The sequence below is a fragment of the Dendrobates tinctorius genome, unplaced genomic scaffold (genome assembly GCF_039654945.1).
Source record: "Dendrobates tinctorius isolate UK_male_01 unplaced genomic scaffold, ASM3965494v1 ptg000037l, whole genome shotgun sequence".
Classification (NCBI taxonomy): domain Eukaryota; kingdom Metazoa; phylum Chordata; class Amphibia; order Anura; family Dendrobatidae; genus Dendrobates; species Dendrobates tinctorius.
The window spans coordinates 27,303,639-27,329,998 of NW_027361705.1; the positions used below are offsets into that span (position 1 = coordinate 27,303,639).

The 26,360-nt window shown below is 42.8% G+C and overlaps 1 protein-coding gene across 1 annotated transcript; it reads right to left on the reverse strand.

The window, feature by feature from the left end:
• Nucleotides 1-6,474: 6,474 nt before the first annotated feature.
• LOC141088138 (microtubule-associated serine/threonine-protein kinase 1-like) lies at nucleotides 6,475-22,758 on the reverse strand. The gene is made up of 18 exons (XM_073574075.1): nucleotides 21,184-22,758; nucleotides 20,433-20,535; nucleotides 19,813-19,880; nucleotides 17,431-17,516; nucleotides 14,880-15,088; nucleotides 13,142-13,280; nucleotides 12,919-13,051; nucleotides 12,563-12,728; nucleotides 12,352-12,450; nucleotides 11,957-12,133; nucleotides 10,408-10,508; nucleotides 10,216-10,307; nucleotides 9,775-9,848; nucleotides 8,185-8,277; nucleotides 7,828-7,920; nucleotides 7,466-7,558; nucleotides 7,104-7,196; nucleotides 6,475-6,877 (listed from the first exon to the last, which is right to left on the reverse strand). The coding sequence occupies exons 2-18, from the start codon at nucleotides 20,485-20,487 to the stop codon at nucleotides 6,780-6,782; spliced, it is 1,869 nt and encodes a 622-aa protein (XP_073430176.1). The 5' UTR covers nucleotides 20,488-20,535; nucleotides 21,184-22,758; the 3' UTR covers nucleotides 6,475-6,779.
• Between the last annotated feature and the right edge of the window lie 3,602 nt (nucleotides 22,759-26,360).

Consider the following 26,360-nt stretch of genomic DNA (forward strand, 5'->3'; position numbering starts at 1 on the left):
ACTTGGTCCATTGGAAAGGATACGGTCCTGAGGACCGGTCATGGGTGCCGGCGCGTTCGGTCCATGTGGATCGGTTGGTCCAGGCCTTTACGCTCGTTGTCCAGGGAAGCCTGGGGGTCCTGTGGCCCCCCATTGAGAGAGGGGTACTGTCATGATCCAGTCCAGAGTTTGTTTTCTGCTGTCTTCTCTTTGGACTGGTCATGTGGGGGTTAATCTGCATCGTTCTGGAGCTGGCTGGGCTCTTTCAGTCCTCTGCAGCCTGTGGGCCAGCGTCAACTATACTGCAAGATTCCAAGCTAGTGCCTCTGACCTGTATTCCTGTAGTGTTCTTCCTGCCCCCTGATTACCTGGACTTGTGTATGACCTGACTTGCTCTCTGGACTCTGCTTCTGGTTTTTCCGTTTCTGATATCACGCTTTCCGACTGGCTTTGACCCTTTGGCTTGTACCCTGACAACGGCTTACATCTGACATTTCTGATACCACGTTCCTGGTAGGTCCTGACTTCTCTCTCGTCCCTGACTATGCACTTGCTGTCTCCCTTGGTACTTCTGCTCCTGACAGTTGCTAACTTCAACTAGCAATTAGAACACCTAAAGCATTTGCTAATATATGGGTATACTCAGTTGAACCACCATAAAGAAAACCCAAAGCCTTTTTTATTTTTAAGTTTTTTTTATACAATAGAGTAAATATATGTTAGACAAATTTAACTGACAGCACCTAGAACAAGGTAAGTTTTGAAAAAACGATACAGATCATCTCAGAGAAAGAGGGGAATATCAAATATAAGCCCTCTTGAATACCAATAGAAACAATATTTTTATTTGACAAAAATATATAAAAGTAGTCCTATTGCCATAAAGGGCTACAAAGATGACAATTAATAGTTTATGGCCCCTTGTCTGATGGCTCCATGGTATCTCAGTTTCATCCGACCTTGAAAGCTGGCCACTTGAAGGGCAGGGTGAAAGTAGAGTTACACATCGTGTAAATTGCTATATAACACCAGAGAAACATGACTAAGACAGAAGCAAAAACTTGGATACCTGTACATGTACAGTGTTGATACGTGCATAATTGGGGATGCCCGTAAAGTGTTGTGAATTTCACAGGGGTTCTCTGTCTTGGTGTTGCTTCTCTGATATTCCAGACCAGGGGTCCTCAAACTTTTTAAACAGGGGGAGACATTACGCTCCCTCGGACCGTTGGAGGGCCGAATTATAGTTTAAAAAAAATTATGAATAAATTCCTGTGCACACAATAGGCAGCACAGGTCCCCATTAGGCAGCACAGGTCCCCATTAGGCAGCACAAGTCCCCATTAGGCAGGTAGATGTCCCCATTAGGCAGATAAATGTCCCCAATAGGCAGGTAAATGTCCCCAATAGGCAGCACAGGTCCCCATTAGGCAGGTAAATGTCCCTATTAGGCAGGTAAATGTCCCCAATAGGCAGCACAGGTCCTCATTAGGCAGCATATGTCTCCAATAGGCAGGTAAATGTCCCCAATAGGCAGCACAGGTCCCCAATAGAATCATAGAATCATAGAATCGTAGAGTTGGAAGGGACCTCCTGGGCCATCTGGTCCAACCCCCTGCTCAAAGCAGGATTCGCTAAATCATCCCAGTCAGATGTCTGTCCAGCCTCTGTTTGAAGACTTCCATTGAAGGAGAACTCACCACTTCTCGTGGCAGCCTGTTCCACTCATTGATCACTCTAACTGTCAAAAAGTTTTTTCTAATATCTAATCTGTGTCTCCTCCCATTCAGTTTCATCCCATTGCTTCTAGTCTTTCCTTGTGCAAATGAGAATAAAGTTGATCCTTCTACAATGTGACAGCCCTTTAGATATTTGTAGTCAGCTATTAAGTCTCCTCTCAGTCTTCTCTTTTGCAAACTAAACATTCCCAAATCCTGCAACCTTTCCTCATAAGACAGGGTTTGCAGACCGGTCACCATTCTGGTCGCTCTTTTCTGAACTTGCTCCAGTTTGATGTCTTTTTTAAAATGTGGTGCCCAAAACTGGACACAATATTCCAGATGAGGTCTGACCAAAGAGGAGTAGAGGGAAATAATGACTTCACGTGATCTAGACTGTATGCTTCTGTTAATACATCCTAGAATTGCATTTGCCTTTTTTGCTGCTGCATCACACTGTTGACTCATATTCAGTCTGTGATCTATTAGTATACCCAAGTCTTTTTCACATGTGCTGTCACTTAGCCCTATTCCTCCCATTCTATATATGCTTTTTTCATTTTTATTGCCCAGATGTAGTACTTTGCATTTCTCCCTGTTAAAAACCATTCTGTTAGTTGCTGCCCACTTCTCCAGTTTATTTAAATCTTTTTGAATCCTCTCTCTCTCTTCTCTAGTATTAGCTATCCCTCCTAGCTTTGTGTCATCAGCAAATTTAATCAGTTTACCCTCAATTCCTTCATCTAAATCGTTGATAAAGATGTTGAACAATACAGGGCCCAGGACAGAACCCTGTGATACCCCACTTGAGACATTCTTCCAACTGGATGTGCAGCCATTTACGACCACTCTTTGGGTCCGATCACTAAGCCAGTTATGAATCCACCTAACAGTTGCCTTGTCCATTCCATACTTAGTCATTTTTTCAATAAGGATTGTATGAGAGACTTTGTCAAATGCTTTGCTGAAGTCAAGATATACTATATCTACAGCATTTCCTTGATCCACCCAATCAGTGATACTGTCATAGAAGGAAATTAAGTTAGTCTGACATGACTTATTAGTTACAAACCCATGCTGACTCTGTTTAATCACTTCATTCTTATCCAGGTATTGACATACATGTTGCTTAATAATTTGTTCAAAGATCTTTCCTGGTATAGAACTCAGACTCACTGGCCTATAGTTGCCTGGGTCCACCTTCTTCCCCTTTTTGAAGATAGGAACAACATTTGCTCTTCTCCAGTCTTCTGGCACTTCTCCTGTTCTCCAAGAATTTTCAAACATTATGGAGAGGGGTTCAAAAATTTCTTCTGCTATCTCCTTCAGTACTCTGGGGTGTAATTCATCTGGACCTGGAGACTTGAATTCATTTAGGTTAGCTAAGTGTTTCCTCACTATCTTTCTGTTTATAGATATCCTGGATTCTTCTATTCCCTTTATAGGACAGTGAATAACAGTTGATGTTACATTTCCTTTCTGAGAGAAAACAGATGCAAAATAGGAATTTAAAAGTTCAGCCTTCTCAACATCCTGTCTTACCATTTCATCATTTTCATCCTGTAAAAATCCTATAGCATCTTTGACTTTTCTTTTACTTTTGACATATCCCCAAAATCCTTTATTATTGCTTTTGACATCTCTTGCAAGCCTCAATTCATTTTCAGCTTTAGCTAATCTGATTTGTGCCCTGCAGGTTCTGCAGACAGCATTATATTCTTCTTTAGCTATGCCTCCCTCTTTCCATTTTATAAACATTTTTTTCTTCCTTTTTAGCATGTGCTAAAGTTCTGTGTTCATCCTGGTTTCCTTAAATGCTTCATATTCTTCCCTCTTTTCGGAATTGTTAACAACTGTGCTTTGAGAATTTCATTTTTCAAGATTTCCCATCCTTCCCGGACATTTTTGTCTTTAAGGATATCCATTGGATCCCTCCAATTCTCTTTCTGAATCCCTTAAAATCTGCCTTTCTGAAATCTAACCTTGACGTCTGAGTCTTCACAGGTCTTCCGCCTCTAGTTATCCAAAATTCTAAAATAGCATGGTCGCTACCTCCTAGGGTCCCAGCCACTTTTACCTCCTCAACCATTTCCTCCCTGTTTATAAGGATTAGATCCAAGGTAGCAGTTCCCCTTGTTTTCTCCCTTACCTTTTGGAAGATAAAGTTGTCAGCAAGAGAGGATAAGAATTTCCTTGACCTGTTAGTTTTGCCTGAGAGAGATTCCCAACAAATGTCTGGATAGTTGAAATCTCCCATGACAACTATGTCATATTTTTTAGAGAACTTGGCCATTTGATGCATAAAGAGTTCATCCATATCTTCAGCTTGCACAGGCGGCCTGTAGTAAATGCCTACAATGTTGTCCTTTCCATTGTTCTGTCCTTGTATTCTTACCCAAACAGTTTCCACAGAACTCCCAGTCTCTGAAGCTTCATTCTCTGTGCAGATATACTTGTTTCTAACATACAATGCGACACCCCCTCCTCGTTTATCAAGTCTGTTTCTTGCAAATAAGTTGTATCTTTCTAGTCTTGTATTTCAATCATGTGTATTGTCCCACCAAGTTTCAGTGATTCCAAAGACATCATATTTCTTTTCCTGTGTTAGTAGTTCCAATTCTCCTTGTTTGTTGCCCATGCTTTGTGCATTAGTATAGAAACATTTTAGTTTGTGATTGGTTTCTCTTTCTCCAATATTTTTATTAATTAGATTCTTTCGTCTTTGTTCTTCCTTTCCACTTCTAATAGCAGAATTCTCAATAGCATTTGTCAGGTGTAAGGCTTTTTCTGGCCTTTTGCTTCCCTTCCCATGTTGTTCTAGTTTAAAGCTCTCCTTACAAGTGTAGCAAGGCGACTTCCAAATACATGCTTTCCAGTCTTCGTAAGGTGCACCCCATCTCTAGCAAGTAGTCCATCGTATAGGTAATTCACTTCGTGATCCAGAAATCCAAATAGTTGCTGACAGGTAAATGTCCCCAATAGGCAGCATAGGTCCCCAAAAGGCAGATAAATGTCCCCAATAGGCAGCACAGGTCCCCAAAAGGCAGGTAAATGTCCTCAATAGGCAGCAAAGGTCCCCATTAGGCAGCACAGGTCCCCAATAGGCAGGTAAATGTCCCCATTAGGCAGCACAGGTCCCGATTAGGCAGCACAGGTCCCCAATAGGCAGGTAAATGTCCCCATTAGGCAGCACAGGTCCCCATTAGGCAGGTAAATGTCCCCATTAGGTCCCCATTAGGCAGGTAAATGTCCCCATTAGGTGGCACAGGTCCCCATTAGGCAGCACAGGTCCCCAATAGGCAGTAAATGTCCCCATTAGGCAGCACAGGTCCCCAATAGGCAGGTAAATGTCCCCATTAGGCAGCACAGGTCCCCAATAGGCAGGTAAATGTCCCCATTAGGTCCCCATTAGGCAGGTAAATGTCCCCATTAGGCAGCACAGGTCCCCAATAGGCAGGTAAATGTCCCCATTAGGCAGCACAGGTCCCCATTAGGCAGCACGGGTCCCCAATTGACAGGTAAATGTCCCCATTAGGCAGGTAAATGACCCCAATAGGACCCGGCGTTAAAAAAAAAAAAAAAAAGTACTCACCTATGTCCCCCACTGCTCTGAAGAGGCGCCCGCTCATCTCAGTCTTCTTCCTGCACAGGCACACAGGCGGCGTGACGTCATCAGGCCGCGCAGGCGGCGTGATGACAATCACGCCATCTGTGTGCACTGTGCTCTGCTGCATACGGAGGGCTGCGTAACGCCTTTCCTCGGCGCCTCGTCCCGCCTGCGATTACAGGGCCTGCCGGCATTGAACTGCAGTGCAGTTCATGAGTTCATTGTCGGCCTGGCGGGGGGCCGGATAAAAGTCGTTGGCGGGCCGCATGTGGCCCGCGGGCCGTAGTTTGAGGACCCATGTTCCAAACAGATGATGTTTAAAAGCCTCTTGGTGATGATGTGAGTATACTGTATGTAGTTAATCTTTACATATACTTAATCATTAGATGTATTTAATCCCTATATGTACTTAACCTTTGTATCTTAAAATACCCAAAAATGTACGCACTCATACTATTCAATCATACTATTCCTTTAATTTTGTACTTTGAAATAAAATTGCGTTATATCGCAGGTAGCCTTCTTTAAAGCCGTATCCGAACCTTCGTGTTAAAAACTTGGCAATACAGGGGGCTGCATTATATTCTATGGGGGGCTGCTTTATACTATATTAAGAGGATTGCAATATACCGTATGAGGGGGCTACATTATATTCTATGGGGGTCTGCATTATACCTTATGAGGGGGCTGCATTATATATTCTATTAGCGGGCTAAATTATACTATATGAGGGCTTCATTATATTCTAAGGGGGCTACATTATATTCTATGAGGGGGTTTGCATTATACTATATGAGGGCGGCATTCTATGAGGGGGCTACATTATATTCTATGAGGTGGGCTACCCCAACCCCTGCTTTATCATTAAGACGTGTAATACCTGATATTAGCGTGCTTTACCGCACAATTGGTGATCTTGTATTTATTTTTAGGTAGCTACATAGTGGAACCCTGGTGGGCCCAAGGTGCTCTAGTCCGACGCTGCGCACAGGCATCTTCCCCACATCAAAAACTAAACAAATACTCATTGTGGGCGCTTACAGTGAAGTTTTTCTGCAATGATTAAGGATGATTTGGCTGTTGTGTGCATTTAGTGACAAGAAGAGCAATTAGTGACTTACAATTAGTTGAGTTCAAGATGAAATGAAATCCGAGCAACAGTAATGGCTTTTAGTTATTTTTTTTATTAATAATAGGATAGAAGGTTAGGGGATGAACAAAACCAGGAACATTATCAATAGACGAAATCATTGTTAGGAAGAAAGCCGGGGTCAGATACCAGGTGATGAGTAGAAGCCAAGTCAGGCAAGTAGTATGAATACCGCGGAGCCTGGTGACAGAGGCAAAACATGTCCGGGTAAAGATGTAACCGTCAGAAGGCCACAGGTAGATGGTGAAGGTCCTTCTATACCGGTCCAGCAGTGATGGTGGGTCTGCTGTACCTCAGGGCGCTAGATGTGGAGGCTTCCAGTCTTTTAGATGGTGCTGGGGCAACAGTGACAACAAGCAAATGCGCGAGCAACCCTGGATAATCCACGCCGGCAAGATGATAAGATCCGGCGGAGGCGGGAACCTATGAGAAGAGAAGTAAATATAATGTAAGTGATGGGATTCCATATTACATGATACTATTGTGCGGTCACTGTGGCCGGACGGTAGAGGAATCTTATACAGAGGTCAGGGATCATTGTCAGCCATCATACATGTGACAGTCCCACCACTGACAGATGTCATCTGCTCCACATGAATTATTCCCACTGACTGACATCACACAACATGGAGCCGATTCTCACACTTACGTTGTCTCTTTCCCTTCTTTTCTTCATTTTTTGAGTTTTGTTGGTCTACACTCAGATTTGTTTCAGACTTTTTTTCCTCCTGAGCTGGAAATTCTGATCAGAAAGTAAAAAAAAACCTCAGTAACAATATATTCTTATAGGATCTGCTTTGTATCTATAATGTAAGTGATGGGACTCCATGTTACATGATACTAGTGTGCGGTCACTGTGGCCGGACGTCAGAGGAACCTTATACAGAGGTCAGGGATCACTGTCAGCCATCATACATGTGACAGTCCCACCACTGACAGATGTCATCTGCTCCACATGAATTATTCCCACTGACTGACATCACACAACATGGAGCCGATTCTCACACTTACGTTGTCTCTTTCCCTTCTTTTCTTCATTTTTTGAGTTTTGTTGGTCTACACTCAGATTTGTTTCAGACTTTTTTTCCTCCTGAGCTGGAAATTCTGATCAGAAAGTAAAAAAAAACCTCAGTAACAATATATTCTTATAGGATCTGCTTTGTATCTATAATGTAAGTGATGGGACTCCATGTTACATGATACTAGTGTGCGGTCACTGTGGCCGGACGTCAGAGGAACCTTATACAGAGGTCAGGGATCATTGTCAGCCATCATACATGTGACAGTCCCATCACTGACAGATGTCATCTGCTCCACATGAATTATTCTCACTGCCTGACATCACACAACTTGGAGCTGATCCTCACACCTACCTTGTCTCTTTTCATCCTTTTCTTCATTTTCTGAGTTTTGTTGTTCTATACTCAAATATATTGAAGATTCCCTTTCCTCAGGAGCTGGAGTTTCTGATCAGAAAGTAAAAAGAACCTCTTAGTAACAATGTATTCTTATAGGATCTGCTTTGTATCTATAATGTAAGTGATGGGACTCCATGTTACATGACACTAGTGTGCGGTCACTATGGCCGGACGTCAGAGGAGCCTTATACAGAGGTCAGGGATCACTGTCAGCCATCATACATATCCCACCACTGACAGATGTCATCTGCTCCACATGAATTATTCTCACTGCCTGACATCACACAACATGGAGCTGATCCTCACACCTACCTTGTCTCTTTTCCTCCATTTCTTCATTTTCTGAGTCTTGTTGCTCTATACTCAGATATATTGAAGATTTTGTTTCCTCGTGAGTTTGATTTTCTATTCAGAAAGTAAAAAAACCCTTAGTAACAGAATATTGATTTAGGATCTGCTTTGTATCTGCTTGTAACACAAGTCTACAAAAAAATGTTTCTGTCAGGTGCCAAGGTTTGTTTAATAGATTTATGGCATTTCGAGGGTGCTGAATTCATAAATCTCACGGCATTACACAATATAACTTACTCCCAATCCCGACACAGCACTTACAATAATACAGCTATGACACAGTGACTTAGTGGTTAAAAATTGGCCACCAATACTTTAACCAATCCCCGCAGCTTGGCCAAAAGGCTCAAGGTCGATTATCCCAACTTCCTATCTATTCAGGTACCTGAATGACTCTGAGGCTGTGACAAAATGAAGGGTGGGGCAGGACTTCTGCTAGGAAAACGCCAGAGGTCAGACACAAACCCTTCTCACTACCCTCTTTTATCCCCCTCTCCTTCTTTATTTAGTAATACATACACCAATCAGGGACCGTTCACATGGAAGGAAACCTATCCATCCCCTGCTACGGTCCCCAGACTGGCCAGGTTTGCCAGCCAACCACCTGCAAAGCACTTGTGAGTATGTACCATGGCAAAAACAGAGAGAAAGATATTTTCTCACCATTTAACCCCTTCAGGACGGGGATATAACACAAATAGGGTAATGTCATGTGTTCCCCTCCTGAAGGTCCATTGATCACCATTACTTTTGCTGAATTGGTTGTAGTTTTTGAGGTAATTGTCACATTTGTGTCACGTCCTCCTGAGATATCGGGGGTTAGAAGATCACTACGTATTGTGAATCGCAAATCTTCCATTTAACCTGTGTGTTTGTTTCCCATATTAAATAGATTTAGTTTCATCCATGAAAATAATGATTTCCCCAATGCGACTTGTGTGTGATAACCAATGCAATAGCTTTTGGTCTTATGGTCGGTCTTTTGACTTTAACAGCGTCTTAGGTAATGAAATATCCTATATAATTATTTTGTATTTCAGTTTGTAGGCTTACAATGCTATAAAAGTGACTTTTTGAGGCCAGAATTTTATCGTGATTGATTAACTATTAAATATTTCATAAACTAGAGCCAATCTGGCAAAACCAAAGTAATATTTTTCATCAAAACAATAAACTTAATATAAAACCCTTCAGACATTATTGGCCCCAAAATCACCGTTTACCAGTGCAATGTAAGTAACGGGACGCCTTATTACATGACACCACTGTGCGCGAACGGCAGAGGAATCTTATCCTACAGAAGTCAGTGATGATTGTCAGCCATCATACATGTGACGATCCCATCACTGACAGATAACATCTGCTCCACATGAATGATCTGGTAATCTGGGGAAACTGTACAAAATTATCGAAATGTATGGGCCTATGGGCAACATAATTGGGATCCATGAAACATGGACAACATGGCATACAAATACAGAAAAACCAGGTGGAAATATTGGAGACTTGAAGCCAAGCTTCTCATTTGTTCTGCTGTAGACATGTACATACCGGACAATGGGGACGAGGATGGCAAACTGGTAAGAGCATCGTCTCTAATAGATGCAGGAAAAGATTCGTTCTGCCTGTTTGGAAGAAGAAAAACATGTAAATCACAAGTCAATGCAGTATAAAAGGGGCTGTCTCACTAGATAAACACCAACTATAAGGCCTATTAGGACATGTGAGAGTTATAGTGCAGAAAATAGAGAGAAAAAAACTACAAAGAATGGCTGGCATGCAGCAGTACATCTCTCCTACAGTGTGGGCAGCACTAAAAGTGCATGACTGGCTGCAATTATGGGATGTTACCATCAGCAGTTTCTGAAGCCAAAAGCACAGTGACTGCTAATCATGGGGCGATGGATGCTCTATTTGATATTATGGTATTTATGTCCTATATATCATATTATCAGCCTGGAGCTCCAAGTAATGACCCTATAATCTACTCACATTTCTGAGATGTCTGTGCTGGATCCTGGGGTACATTCTGGAGGGGACATGGGATCCTCCTTGTTCATCCTCCTGGTAGCGGTGGTACAGAGCTAAATGCAGACAACAAGAAGATATGAAGTACATTTTTTAATTGTAGATTTTTTTTTTTTTTTTTTTTACACTTTTTGTATCTATTGTTCTCATACTTACTTTAGAAAGCCATTCAGAAGAAGATGTAAAATTTGGGCAGTTAAAGGTCTCATTGTCCTCCTCATCCTCTGAGTCCAGATCTTCGTTTATATCAGGTTGATCTACAAGACATAGGTTATGAAATATTTTTAGAGGCTGTCAATAAAACAGTAACCATTTATCTGTAATATTAATGACAGCCAATTGTCTCAAACTATAGTAGACCACACAATCAGCTGCTTAGTCTACTAACTCCCCCATATACTCCAGTATACATATCAGCGGGTCCCTAGGGACTGCACACCCATACACCACTCCAATACAGTTCAGCACAACAATCCAAAAGGCTGACAGTCTGGGACAGTGCCCGAGCATATGCAGTATACCTGCCTGAGATTGTGAGCACCTCGGGCAGTCAGAGTTAGATTTCAACCCAGCCTTGAATAACCTATCAGGGGTTCTATATAACCTATGGATCACGTACAATTGGATCACTCATAGATATCTTGGGTACGTACTCCAGAATAGATTCCCAATCATCTCTCATTTCCTTCTAGCTTTCATAGGGTGATCTCCCAAGAACGCGTGTAAAAGGTCCCTATATGCTTACGATATTGCCCCCCGTTCCACTATTTTTAAGTATAAAATCTAACATGAGATCTGTTTGAATCACTATGGGCCCTCCTCTACACTGGGACTGAAACGCGTGTTGAATCCGTCTATACTGATATAGATTTAACCCTGAGAACTGAAATTCCCCTCGTAGCACTTTGAATAATTCAAGTTTCCCCTGGAAAATCAAATGATCTATCAAACTAATGCCAACCTCTTTCCACTCCCCAAATCCCTTAATATGGCTGAACTCCTGAAAATAACGGTTATCCAAGATTGGCGAGAGCCTAGTAAACCCAGTGACCCCACTAATCTGTTGGTTTTCTGCCATACCTTATGGATAAGATTAATAGTCTGGTACCGAAATCCCAGTTCTTTGTTTTGTTTTTTTAAAAGTCCCGCCTCCAGACCCATACTTTACAGCAAGGTACCTCAAACTTCCAGATATCCGACCCTTCCTTAACACCTCCCCCCATCCTTTAAAGGTGCTGGCATTGTGCAGATAGAAAACATATCCAGGGATTGGGTAAAGCAAGCCCCCAGTCTTCCTTCGGCCTCTGCAATATTTCCTGTTTGAGTCTCGGACTCTTCCCACCCCACACCAGATCACCAAATAATGGCTTTATCCTACAAAACTTGCACATTGGAAGCCAGACTGGGGACTTAGCTAACACATACAATAACTGAGGCATAACAATCATCTTGAGTAGGTTTACGCTGCCCACCACGGATAGATGCAGCTTATTCCACACTGAGACTTTGGTACGTATTCTTTGCAGTAACGGGCTCAAGTTGAGTTCCTCAAACCTCGTCAGAGGAAGCACCATATGGATCCCCAAGTACTTAAATTGCTGATCTACCTTTAATTTAGCACCTGCCTCCACCTCCCCAGTACAATCGTCATAACACACGACTTCAATCCCGAAATTGGACCAAAATTTTCAATTAATATCACTACCTATCTCAAGGAGTCCCCAGAATAATCCAAGAAAAGCAAGAAATTGTAGGAATTCAGAGCGATCTTCTGTGCCCGCGTTTGACGCAAGCTGAGGAACATACATTGGCTTCTGACTTAGAAGGTTGTTAAAGTCTAAGTCTTTCAGGAATGGATGACGCTTGATCTCATATGCTCCTGCTGGAAAAGACAAAACAAAAGTGTTGCGGATATTGTCAGAGACTGTTCCATGTCTGAACTGTTTAATTTAATCTGAACTAATGAAGTTTCTGAGCAAACATGAAGGAAAATTACTGAAAGTCATATTATGAGGAATTAGAAATGGAGGAGCTGACAGAGAAGTGCTGATTCTCATGGACATGAGCAATATGTCCTATGTGTAATAAGCAAATTGTTACCTGTCCCAAGTCTTTGTTCAGGATTTTTTCTGAGCAGTTCTGAGATGAGGCACCGAGCCTCAAAGGGAGGAACGGGATCACAATCCCAAAGTACGTCTCCTGTTATAGAGAAAAATACAGACAATAAAACATTTTTATTGGACTGTAAGATAAAGCAAACGAAATAAAACAACGTAACCAATCAAAGCTATGATAGGATTATTCCACTTACCATCAACAACATTTTTAATATTGTCAGTTAGGGATATCTTATAAAATGGTACACGTCCCACAAGAAATTGATATAGTATGATCCCCATTGACCACCAGTCAGCAGGTCTACCGTAGCCTTCTTTCAGGATGACCTCTGGGGCTATATAAGATGGGGTACCAGCGACCTGGAAACCAACAGAAGAAGGAGATGACATTGATGATACCATTATTATGACAAGTTCTCACCATAAAAACACAATGACAGAAGATAAAATATCAGTGGAAAAGTTCTCTAGAAATGAAGAATGCAGAGAAGAAACAACAGTGTGATGAGATTAGTAAAGAACAAGCTGTGTTTCTGTAAGTGATGCCAACCTCACGGTCCCGGAACTCTCTGCTGATGTCCTCTGCTGATTGCTTGTAGGTGTTGGTTTTTGGTGTCATGACACCAACTTTTGAAATCCCAAAATCGGTAACTTTAATGTGTCCAGAAGACGTTATCAGGAGGCTGTGAAAGAAAAGATGGTTTTAACCTTGGAGACTATGTGATAATAAATGATAACTTCCTATATTATATTATACTACAGGGGGCACTTACTTCACTGGCTTCAGGTCTCTGTGCACCACCCCATAGCTGTGCAAGTATTCTACAGCAACAACCGCTTCTGCAAAGTACAAGCGGGCCAAGGGGACAGGTAAACGACCCATGGTTTTTAATAGGGTCTGACAGTCTCCACCTGTAGAAAAAAGGAAATATGACCGGTGAGGGGTTTATAAAGCATTTCACCATAATGTATAATGAGAATTGAGCAGAGATATTTGGCAGGAAAGAATACATACAGATATAATGAATAGTGCACATAATATTAGACTACACTAGTGGTGAAATGTGTTCCATGTGACTAATAACAAAAGTGATATCACATCTTGTCTACAGCTGAAGACACTGGAGATACTGGCATGTGCAGTGTGGCCATACAGGGGAGATCACACAGACAGTGGCGTACATAAAAATCACAGGGCCCCAGAGAAAAAGTTCTAATTAGGCCCCTAAAAATAATATCTATCTACCTACCGAAGCCCCTTAGTGTTCTCGCCAGCAATACACTTTTTATGGCCATTTCAAAGTATGATGCCCTCATGCATGCCCCCACCCAAAAACACTGAGTATGGTATCCCCACAGTGAATCCTCCTGCCTACAGTATCACCCCACATATAGAGCGTCAGCATTATGCCCCCGCTTAGTATAATGTGCCCACAGTGCCTATACTCAGTATAACGTCCCACACAGACACTCACACAATATAATGGTCCCCACTAGTGATGGGCGAGTAGCATTGTTGCTCGGGTCTCCCTGAGCATGCTCGGGTGGTCTCCGAGTATTTTGGCGTGCTCGAAGATTTCGTTTTCTTCGTCTTAGCTGCATGATTTGTGACTTGTAGACAGGCTGAATACATGTGGGAATTCCCTAACAAACAGGCATTCCACACATGTATTCAAGCTGTCTAGCAGTCGCAAATCATGCAGCTGAGGTGACGAAAGCTAAATCTCCGAGCAATCCAAAATACTCAGAGACCACCCGAGCAACAAGTATACTCGCTCATCACTAGTCCTCACATGTCTCCACTCAGTATAATGGCCCCTCACACATAATTTGGACCCTAACACAGAATGAGGACCCCCACACAGAATAAGGACCCCCACAGCACACCACTCAGTATGAAGACCGCACCCAGTATAGGGGCATTCACGGCCGGGAAATCAATTTCGTGGCATTAGCAGGCTCCCATAGCCTCTCACACAGTACTATACCCCCCACAGCCACCCATTCAATATTATGACCCCTACAAATGATGACATTAAAATAGCACTATTCACCTCACCCCGTTCCCACGGCATGCTGCTCTGGTCAGTACAGTGTGAGTACGGAGACTCCACACTACAGGCGGGATGCTGTGACTACTTTGCACCTGCAGTGTGCGGAGTTTCAGACCACAGTCTCACAACCGCGGGATGAATGGTGGATCGGGGGGCTTTTGGCTTCCTGATGGACCATTCTGTTCATCAGTATTCTCATTCTGAGGATACGGCTACTCTGAAATTGTGATGATAAGAGGAGTGATGTGGCCCAATGCCAAGTGGCGCCACGTCCCCTTCGAATCATGCGCCCAATAGTACCCCCGCACACTGATCAATGGATTTCTGGGCATCTATGTAATATATAACCTATAGTAAATGCGCTGTGGTGATGGAACCAACCACCTGGACAAATCCTAATTATATGATAAGATGTAAGCAGACATGGATTGACTAGAATATAATGCACATGCCCTACCTTCTACATACTCCATGACCATACAGAGGTGAGATTTAGTTTGAAAGGAGCAGAGCATGGAGACCACAAAGGGACAATCAGCGAATGTTAAGATGTCCCTCTCCAGAAAAGCCAATTCCACTCTTTTTGGAGTATGCAGTTTCCGCTTGTCCATTGTCTTCATTGCAAAGATCTGGTGCAAGTCTTTATGGCGCACTAAGTGGACAGACCTAGAGAAAAAGACAATCCATGGTTAATAATTAATCCTTATTAACAGTCCATCTATAGAAGTCATTAAATTATCTTCTGTACTAATTTCTTGAAGTCTACCTGTCACTAGAAATACTTTTCTAGAAATTAATAAAATAGCACTACATAGATCAACTATGGAGCTCTGCACAATGCCATGTCTGTCGGAGCCCGCACACAAGTCACATTAGAGAGGACAGAATCTTCTTGGGCAGATGCTCTATAATTGACCAGAAGATAGGATTCTGTCCACAAAAAATGTAGTCTAAATTGAAATTCCTCCAATTGCTGTAGTAAGTTTATTCCGCTCCTCCCATACCCTAAGACAGTGTTCCCCAACTCCAATCCTCAAGAGCCACCAACAGGTCAGGTTTTAATGATTTCCTTAGTATCGCCCAGGTGGTGGAATTATTGCCTGTGCAGGTGAGCAGATCTCACATGTGCAATTTTAAGGGAAATCCTAAAAACATGACCTGTTGGTGACTGTTGAGGACTGGAGTTGGGGAACACTGCCCTAAAGCATAATAAATGGAGGGGATGGAAGTAGTTAAAAAATAATGGAACACATTCTACCCCCTGTCCGAGGCTCCCACCTGTCCATCACTGCAGGTCTGTATCCTCTGTGCCAGTCTTTGGTTGTTCTGGCGCCCCCTTCTAGTGCTGAGGCCAGTGATTGGACTCACGTGGTCATGGTGGAGGGTGATGGGTGCAGATGTAATTGACGTCAATATTGTGTCAGTCCTCACGTGACTTAAGGGTATGTGTGGTGCCCCCAGGAGTAAGGTCGCCACAGTGGCTTTGCCTTCCTCCAGGGAGGGTAATGCCAGGCTTGGAGGCAATAACGCGTCTCTCTCGCAGTCAATCTATGCATGCAACACAGTTCCACTCCAGGCCAGCAGGGGGGACTCTGAACCGGAATTCAGGGGAGGAGTGCTCTCTGAGGGCCAAGAGGAAGGAGTGGTCAGTTAGTCTGAGGAGGGTGAAGTGTGCAGACGTGTGGAAGGAGCGCTGAGATAGAGCTGAGAGGAAGAGCTCATCTCCCGTAAGAGCGCATGAACTGGAGCCTGGTCTCCACGGCTGTATGGACACTGATGGTCCTATAGCAGACACCAGAGGAGTAGAAGGCTGTAAATGCAATACTCCCATCTAAGACTTGGCACAACAGCAGCACGGATAGAGAACCTGGACTTAGGAGTGAGGAGTCCCTGGAACAGGCTACAGTTGTCTGCCTTACAAGTAGAGTTCTTGGGAACATCTGACAGGAGGAACTCCAGTGTAACTCAGTACTGGAGATCCCTCAAGTAAGTGCTAGGAAGGAGACTGCACAGCCCATCTGCTGAGAGAGAATTCCTGAGTTGCTTCCAGGCTAGCCTGATCCGGTACCATCTGTAATCAGGACCCTGGACTGCAGTTACCAAGTAAAGGTACAGAAATTGCACCCCGCTGTGTCTTGTCTGCTTCCTACCTTTCCGGCACTACTACATCCCCGTGCCAACCACCTCTACACTGCCCTGGGACTACAGCTTCACCTGTGGGGAGCTTTTACATCTTTGCTGCACCATACCATCAGTCCCAGCGGATCTGCATGCAGCGTCGGCTTATCACCTCCTTTGGCTTGCACCACAGGTGGCGTCACAAACTATTCATCTAACTACATTCAAATCATTACATTCCCCCATTACTTGGGCGCCCAGGGCCATGGACCAGGTCCCCGCTGCTGTGACACATCCCGCTGATACCGGCCCGGTACCGAGTACTTCACAGCCCTGGGAGGGCGACCCATATGTGCCCATATTAAGTATTTGCAGCAGAAATTTTTACCCCATATCTGCTTTTCTAAGCAGGAAAAACGATGCACAAAAAAGGTGCATTTTTGAGGTTTTTTGATATGTTTTTACCTGCGTTTTTGTTGCAAATTTTCTCCCACTCATTATTATATGTGAAATCTGCAGAAAAAATGCTGAATGAATTGACATGCTGAAGATTTAAATGGAAAGATAACCATCGTGTGCATGAGACTTCAGGAATCTCAGTCACTTTTCTGGCATCATGAAATCCCTCAGGTTTTGTAACAAATCTGAGCAGAAAAAGCACGAAAAAAAGCGACAAGTCTGCAATGTGTGCACAGGTTCTTCCAGTGTAACCTGTTATAGGTCAGTATGCTGCACTGTATATAACTGAGCTGAATAGTGAGAATTAGGTGTGAACAGTGACGTGGACTCCGATCATTTCCCTATGATAGCACTGAATGGCAGAGCACAGAAGCAGAAGTCTTGTCATCGGGAACCCTGAGAAATGTGAATTATACCAACAGAAATCTCACCCATAACCTCCAGCGCCGATCAGTTTAGATGTTTCAAAGTCACTTATATGCGGCTTCCTCGCTGGGATCAATGATTTGATCGCTCCCTATAAAAAAAATAAGAAATGATATTCAGATAAAAATCTGCAAGAAAAAAGCTCCAGATACAAAAACGTCTTCCTCCAATATTATGTCCAGGGGCGGGACTACCGCGGTCTCAGCGGTCGCACCTGTGTCGGAGCCCGGAGTCCTTAGGGGCCCGATCGTGGAGCTGCAGCCGTTCATTGCCTGTGCAGCTCTGTTCTTTGATTGGCTGCCAGGCTGCAATTTGCCTGACCCGATGGCTGCTCTGTGCGCACAGGACCTGTGATGAGGTCACAGGAGGGGAGAAGTCAGAGGTCACATGATCAGGAGACTCCTTGTATGCAGGACTCTGCTGTGCTAGTTGTCATGGTGCTGGCTGGATGAGGGTAAGTTTATGTGTGGGGTCAGGAGGGGTTTACAGGGTGGATGTAGCAGAGCCGTGTGTGTACGAAGCGGAGCCGCATGTGTACAAGGTGTACGGAGAGAAGCCGTATGCATACGAAGTGGACAGAGCCGCGTGTTTTCAAAGTGGACAGGGCGGAGCCGTGTGTACGAAGTGTACGGGGCGGAGCGTGTACGAGGTGTACGGAGCGGAACCGCGCGTGTACGAGGTGTACGGAGCGTAGATGTGTGTGTATTTTAGCATTGGGGTGGCCCCATTTGAAAGTTTGCATCGGGGCCCATAACTTTGTAGTTACACCATTGATTATGTCCGAGCTGATTTACAGCGATTGAATGTAGGGGTGTCAAAAGCAGAACACTCTGCAGACACGAATGTCATTTAACCCCTTAACGACCAGGGATATTTCCGTTCTTGCGTTTCCGTTTATTGTTCCCCCTCTTCCCAGAGCCATAACTTTGTTATTTTTCAGTCAGTATGGCCATGTGTGGGCTTGTTTTTTGCAAGACAATTTGTACGTTTGAACGACACCATTGGTTTTACCATAACCTGTACTGAAAAACAGGATAAAAATTCTAAGTGCAGTGAAATTGCAGAAAAGTGCAATTCCACAATTGTTTTTTTTTACCACGATCACTAAATGCTTAAATGCTAAAACTGACCTGCCATTATGATTCTCCAGGTCATTACAAGTTCGTAGATACCAAACATGTATAGGTTGTTTTTTATTTTTAAGTGGTGAAATAAAAACATCCAAAGTTTTGTACAAAATAAATGGCTATTTCAACACCCATAGCATTTTCCTTTGTCGTGATCTGGGTCTGGGTTTTCATTGCCCATTATTGCATTTTATTTCAATGTTGCAGCGACTACAAAAGTGTAATTCTGGCATTTTGTTTTTTTTCTCATTACGCCATTTACAGATCAGATTTCTTCTTGTTAGAATTTGATAGATCGGGTGTTTCCGAACGCAGCGATATCGAATAGATGTATTTTTTTAATTGTTTTGAATGGGGCAAAAGGGAGGTGATTTGAACTTTTATATTTTTTTAAATCCTTTTTTTCTACTTTTTATTTGCTTCAATAGTCTCTATGGGAGACTAGATGCTGTGATCACCCGATCGCTTGTGTTACACAAAGCAAATATGCTCATCTGCTATGACCGTCGACCGCTAGGCAGCATCAATAGCAGTTCGGCAATGACAACCAAAGGGGTTTTCTACAGACCTTGGGTTGTCATGCAAACCCATCGGCGACCCTCAGTCATGTGACATGGGTGCCAATGGGTGGAGCTAAGGAAATGGTAATATGAAGCGACATACCAATATGCAAAAACAGTGATAAAATAAAACGAGAAATCTTACAGAAATATTGAACTTTGCATTCTGTTCTCTGTCCCTGAGGGAGGGACAAATATGAACTGGAACATATCAGTCTAGCTGCCCCTCACTGTGAACATCTTTCTTTGTGTAAAGGCCTAATTTATAGATTTGACATGGAGATCAGATTTTTAGACCAGCCTCTCATGTTAATATTCTAATTGCAGGTTTGTGACTGGACCATGGTTACTCTACCAATTAATAGATTATTTTTCTCTGAAAACTCTTTGTGTAACCTTTCTCATAGATAATTTCAATGCTGAAATTGGCATCTCTCTTAGAAGAGTCAGAATTAATTGGTTACTACTCTATTATTGCTGGGCATATTCATGCTTGTCATTACTATATATTGTGCTCTCAGATGGGTCTACAGAATCCTGATGCCAGATTCCGTGAAGTATAAGTGCTAATATCTAACACAATAGGATCATCTACATTTAGAATAGAGATGTCCCATGGTTATATGGGGGATAATACCGGACGCGTCATTCACACCCCATGATCTGGTGATATACAAACATCCCCCTCTACGATACTCACAGCGACAGGTTCTTGGATCTCCGGGATCTCATAGATTCCACTCTCAGGGATCGCCAGCACAGTAGGATCTAAAATAGTGATGAAGAAATAAAATGTATTAGACGACATCCATCCTACATACACAATATAACGGAGAAATGGCGGGATGTCTGTAAATGGGATTATTACTAATTATATGGGGATTTTAAATATGAGAAAGTCATCGCCCTCACTCTACATGTGAGTGATGGGAAGAGAGAGCTCAAGCAGAGAAGCCATATGCATATTATCCCGTAAGTGCACTAGGGGCGTGTCACTGCAATAAGCCACATGCAAATTAGCTTGTAAGTGCACTAGGAACGTGTCACTGCACTCAGACGTTTTCTTCCACACCCCAGTGCACTTCCATCCAGGTTTGTTAATGGCTTCTATGTTAGATTTCTCCTGACTGAGATATTGGATTTCTAAAAACAAAATGGCTCTTTTCATTAGAGGGTAATGGGCTGTACAGTCAGACCGGTACTTCACATGCAACATGTGCTGACAGGTTCCCTGTACACAGAGTACAGTAAATCCACCATTATCCCCTGTTCTCTATAATATCTGGAGATTCCCTCTAGAAGGTCGGGTGATCGACTTACCTGTGGTCGGATCGCTGGTCAGTTCCCGCTGACTCGTATTAGGGTCAGGGATCATTCCCGGGTGTAGATTTTGCCCATCTTCGGTGTCGCCTTCTGCTGTTTCCTAATAGTAATAATATATAGATTTAATATGTGGAAGATTTCACTAAATCACCAAATCCTTAAGTCAGGAAGCAGTAAGCTGGCAGTTATAGATGCAGCAATCATAACTATACAGATAACGCGCTATGTTCATAACTTTTCTCATTCTCTCATTTAGGAGGTTTAAGATAAATTAAGATTTAAAAATCAAACTATCAGTATAAACTTTGACTTCTCTGCACCGTGACCCCAGAGCCATGTTACCTGCGCTCCTTATATCATAGGTACTTCATTCACTACAGTATTAGGGGGAATTGCTTTATACTGCAGCTCCTCTCCACAAGTCCAGATTAATATAGTGTATAAGAGACTTGTATACAGAACATTTCTGTAATATCGTCTATTATCTCAGGAATCAGGAAGATAATAGAGCTAGACAGAGGCGGAAATACAGACGACCCGCCACTGAGCTGTGACTACATCAGCAGAATACAGGCTGCCATCATAGGCGCGGGAGCAGCAGACACTAGCGGCCATAAATATGCTGTGCCTGCCAGGAGCTGACAGGGAGGCCTGTAAAATCTAACACCAGATCTTCTGATATCTGACTGGTGATCTGGAGAAGATCAGAAAACAAGGACGTGTGATAAAGAAGAAGACGGCTCCTTACCAGGCGTTCCGATGAGCGGGCCGGACGTTCCAGTACAGACAGGACTTTATGGGCGAGTTCCTTAATAAAAGACAAATCGCCATGTTGAAATCTTGTTTCAGCCTATAAAAAAGAAAAGAAAGAAAAATGAAAATCCTGAGATGAGAAAGGTCACAAAGGATGTGGCCATTTTATGTGACATTTGCTCCTGTGTCTGCAGATTCAATGACTCCATATCTGGGAATTCGTCATGTTTTATATGGGAGGAAAGAAGAATCTTCTATCCCGCCATTATTATCTAATATTATGGAGATTTGTGCGCCACTTACCTGCTGTAGTGACGTCCTGATGTTCTGAAGTAAATCGCTCAGATACTCTGAGGTAATATGACCTTGGTAGTGTTTGGTCAGGCAGTCCTTTACCAGCGCCATCACCAGCCGGTGAGTGAAGCTGAGGACGCCATCGAGTGGTAGAAGCGCAGTGTTGGGGTTATTGTTGGAAATAATCTCCCATAGTGCGTCTACCTGAAGGTTATCTAGAAGATAGTCAGTCATAGTGAGTAACTGCAAGTGCGCACAGTCCACCAACTATGGAGTCAAATAATGACACCCGTGACACTGTGTGCATTGTATAAGTAGAGACTGTGTTCCTTGATGTCATAATGGCCGACATCATGTGTGATGTCATAATAGGCGATATCATGGGTGATGTCATAATAGCCGATATCATGAGTGATGTCATAATAGGTGATATCATGTGTGATGTCATCATGGAATCTTGGGATAGAATCTTCATTATTTGCTCTGCACGAACAGATGCTGCCTAGCAATTCTGAAAGTGGAAAACCATAGAATGAATTATGTCTCCATGTTATTACGGCCGTTCTGTTTTATTTCCAGCTAGAACACAACCAGGATAAGGCTATGCTCACATGTTGCATTTTTGCAGTTTTTTATTCTACCCCTAAAACCAGAGTGGTAGCAGGAAAATCGCTGCGTACAATACTCGTGTTTTTGCAGCGTTTTTGTTTGTTTTTTTTCATTGATTCATTTGAATGGGTGAAAAACGCTGCAAAACTGAAAGAACTGACAAGCTTCAGATAAAAAAGGAGACAAAAATGCAACGTGTGATTGAGAGCTTAGAAATCGCATTCTCTAAGGCCTGTTTCACACATCAGTTTTTTCCGTCAGTTAAAATCCGCCAAAATGGCGGACAACGGATCCGTTCCTGTACTGACCATAATGTTTGGCACCGGACCGTTGTTTTAAGGGATCCGGCGAAGGAAGAATTTTAAAAGAACTGCTGCCCGGGGAGAGAGAGAGAGAGAGATTTTTCAGATGCCAGAACTGAGTTTAGGGTTAAATTTCCGACACAGGCATTTCTCACGGGCATGTGCAATACAAAATGCGGATTCGGCCAGGGTAAAAAACGTTTCATTGTCCGTCCTGTCCGCTCAGCGGACAGCAAAATCTTGGCGGATCTGTAAAAAAATGGATCGAACGCATGACCATCCGTCAAGATCCGCCGTTAATACAAGTCAATGGGGAAAAAAACGGATCTGCCAAGAAAAATGGCGGATCCGTTTTTTTTTTCATAACGGCGGATTTTGACTGATGGGGAAAAACGGATGTGTGAAACAGGCCTAAGCTGGAACTGTAAAATGCAAGGGTTTTTTTTGCAGAAGGAAAAAAAAAGTTACCGTATATCAAAATTATGATCCAAAAAATATCTTGTGCCAAACACACTAAATCCCGTCCGTTTCACCAGTTTCTCAGCTGCATGAGAAAAGTGAACAGAAAAAGCACAAAGTAGAAATTTTTTCAAAATGAAATAAATTGCAATTTTTATTAAATCTACAACAATAGTAATGAAACAATGATAATAAACAAAAAACAACAAAACAAACGCCTCGGATGTGGGGACGCTAATGGCTAGAGACACCTCTACACACTTTGCCAGCATTAATATACTGAAATTGAATATATACAAATACAGTGCCTTGCGATAGTATTTGGCCCCCTGGAACTTTTCAACCTTTTCCCACATATTATGCTTCAAACACAAAGATACTAAATGTAAATTTTTGGTGAAGAATCAACAACAAGTGGAACACAATTGTGAAGTTGAAGGAAATTTATTGGTTATTTTACATTTTTGTGGAAATTCAAAAACTGAAAAGTGGGGCGTGCAATATTATTCAGCCCCTTTATCTTAATACTTTGTTGCGCCACCTTTTGCTTCGATTACAGCTGCAGTCCCTTGGGGTATGTCTCTACCAGTTTTGTACATCGAGAGACTGAAATTCTTGCCCATTCTTCCTTGGCAAACAGCTCGAGCTCAGTGAGGTTGGATGGAGATCGTTTGTGAACAGCAGTTTTCAGCTCTTTCCACAGATTCTCGATTGGATTCAGGTCTGGACTTTGACTTGGCCATTCTAACACCTGGATACTCAAAAGGTGGCGCAACAAAGTATTAAAAGGGGCCGAATAATATTGCACGCCCCACTTTTCAGTTTTTGAATTTCCAAAAAAATGTAAAATAACCAATAAATTTCCTTCAACTTCACAATTGTGTCCCACTGGTTGTTGATTCTTCACCAAAAATTTACATTTGGTATCTTTATGTTTGAAGCATGATATGTAGGAAAAGGATGAAAAGTTACAGGGGGCCGAATACTTTCGCAAGGCACTGGATCTCAAATGTGAAAGAAGAGGGGTAGAGCCGCCGATAATCTCCCTGAAGTAGGATTAGAACATCATTAAAGTGCCTGTGCTGAGGTGGGAAATGGCTGCCTAAGTCCAGCATCATACATGGAACTCCCACATGCCTTAGCTATAATGGGATTCCCTTATTGTAAAGGACAATAAGACGCCGAAAGGCTCCTATTTAGGGTTCTATTACTGCAAATGGCGTTTATACAAATAATAGTGCAGGCTGGCATCCCCTTAACGCCATACCTATAACTAGCGTGGTGTCAGTGCCGCATCCCGATAGTTTCACAAAGAAACGCAAGTAATATTGAGCGTATTTTACCGCTATTATGAAGTACACTACACAGTATGACCCCCATATAGCCTCTCTGTACAGTGTGACCCCCACATATCTGCTCTTTCCACACTATGGATCCCCATAGCCTCTCTACTAGAATCCCAGCATGCACTGGGCTCTGAAGCATCATCAAAAAGCAAGTGGGGAAAAGGGCGGCAATTAGATATTGTCTTTACGGAAGGACGGGGACATTTTAATTATAGCATATTAGAACGTAGATTAGATTACGGCATTACATAGGGATTTAGGAGTAAATTTACTTTGTATGTCAGACCACCCCTTTAAGTTTGTGAGTGTAATGTGGAAAACTTCATGGGGTATGAATACTTTTTCAAGGTGCCATACGTCATGAATGGTCTAAAATTCTGTGGCGTCCGTGTCCCAGGCCAGTAAAATAAGTTACACTGCTATTCATACGGTTCCGCTTACTTATTGCGGGGTGCAGGTATTTTAGAGATGACCCAATATACTGAAAAGCGGTTTCATATGTTCCATTGCGGCAAAGAAATATACAACAAATAAGTAACATGGAAGAACTGAAGGGAGAACAAGGAAAAATGAGAAGAAATAGCCATCATGACTCCGAGGGTAGAAGGCAAGGAACTCCAGGGACAAGCTGTGTGTGCTCAGAAAGTCCGCCATAGCTCTGCTACTAATAACACTGTAATTATGGGTGCACTGAGAATATGCCAAGTGCATGGAGCAGCAAGGGAGAGCGCCGCACAGTGCCGGAGGATGGTGCATTTAGCTCTCCGGCATTCATTACTCCAGACGGGACCTATAAGTGCGGCAGAAGACAACGCTCCAGACTAATGAGAGAACTACAGCCGTTATTAAATCAGCTTATGTGCTCTTGTCAGATTATACACCATTGTGGCAGATGGAGCAGGTATTCACCATCCAAATCTGCCCTCCATTCTCATAAATGTCAGCAGACTTTGCCACCTAATCTGAAAGCACCATAATGAAGGGGCAGAGACCCTGATACCAGTGATGTGTCACTTACTGGGCTGCGTGCTGTAGTTTTAATAACATCAGTTATCTGAGCAGGAGATTATCACTAGAGGACTTCGAAAGCTGCTTACATGTAGTCCAACCCTGCTCCCACTACTGACTCACAGCTTTCTGCCTCTGCACAGTGTACACAGAAAACTGCCAATCAGTACTTGGACGAAGTTATACAGAGCTCATGAATATAGTGGACCACATGGCAGCAGGTTTACTAGTCCTCTAGTGATAATCTTCTGCTGATAAATCAGTGGTTTTAGCAAAACGATGGCGAGCAGCCCAGTAAGTGACACATTGCTGGAATCAGGGTCTCTGCGACTACATCATACTGCTCTCAAATTGGGTGGCAAAAACCTGGTTACAGATTCCCTTTAAATAAAACTGGAAGCAATACTAAGAATATTCTTGGCTACAAATGTCCTGACAGCTCCTAGCAGGCTTTGGTTTCTCCATGGGTATAAATTACATAAATCCTGTATAGTGTCATATTGTTAATACATTACAGGGGCAGAATTAATGGTGGGGCTGGGATTGCAGTCACTCTCAGGTCCTGGAACGCAGGGGGACCCAAAACGTCTCTTTGGTCCATACAAGAGAAGACCAATGCTACTAAAGACCTGTGATAGCTGGGGTCCCACAAGCTCCTCGTTATGCCACTGGTATATTGCCTTCTTCACAGATGCAAGAAGGAATCACAACCGCCAGGTCAGAGTACACTAGGCCTGTTTCTGGTCAGGTATAATGGAGACACATAAGTCTGCATAGGAGCTGTATACATAAGTTGGCAGGATATTAATAATCACCTTTTATCTCATTTTTAATTGTAGACACATGGGAGCAAGAAAAATGGCTCCAAGCCTGTATTTCCTCTGTAAGTGCTAATGTGTGTGCCTTCATTAGCTGCTCTCATCTCTGACTGATCGGAGGCAACGTAATTATTTTTTAATGCATTCTTGTATGTACTGTCTGCAGTAACTCATTGTTTGGGTCGGTACATTCCCATTTCACTTGTACTTCATATTCACAGAGGGGCCTCTTTATTATCCACGAATCCCTGTATCTGTTATCCTTGACATCTATAGGATTAGATTACTTTACATTATATGTAGTATCTGGTTAATATTTGTTACCAACACACTGGT

Coding starts and splice junctions, on each gene's coding strand:
- LOC141088138 (XM_073574075.1), bottom strand. CDS start 20,487: ATGATCCCTGACCCTAATACGAGTCAGCGGGAACTGACCAGCGATCCG. Junction 17,517..19,812: donor AGATCCAAGAACCTGTCGCT/GTGAGTATCGTA, acceptor TTTTTTTTATAG/GGAGCGATCAAATCATTGAT. Junction 15,089..17,430: donor ATCGGCGCTGGAGGTTATGG/GTGAGATTTCTG, acceptor CTTTTTCTCTAG/GTCTGTCCACTTAGTGCGCC.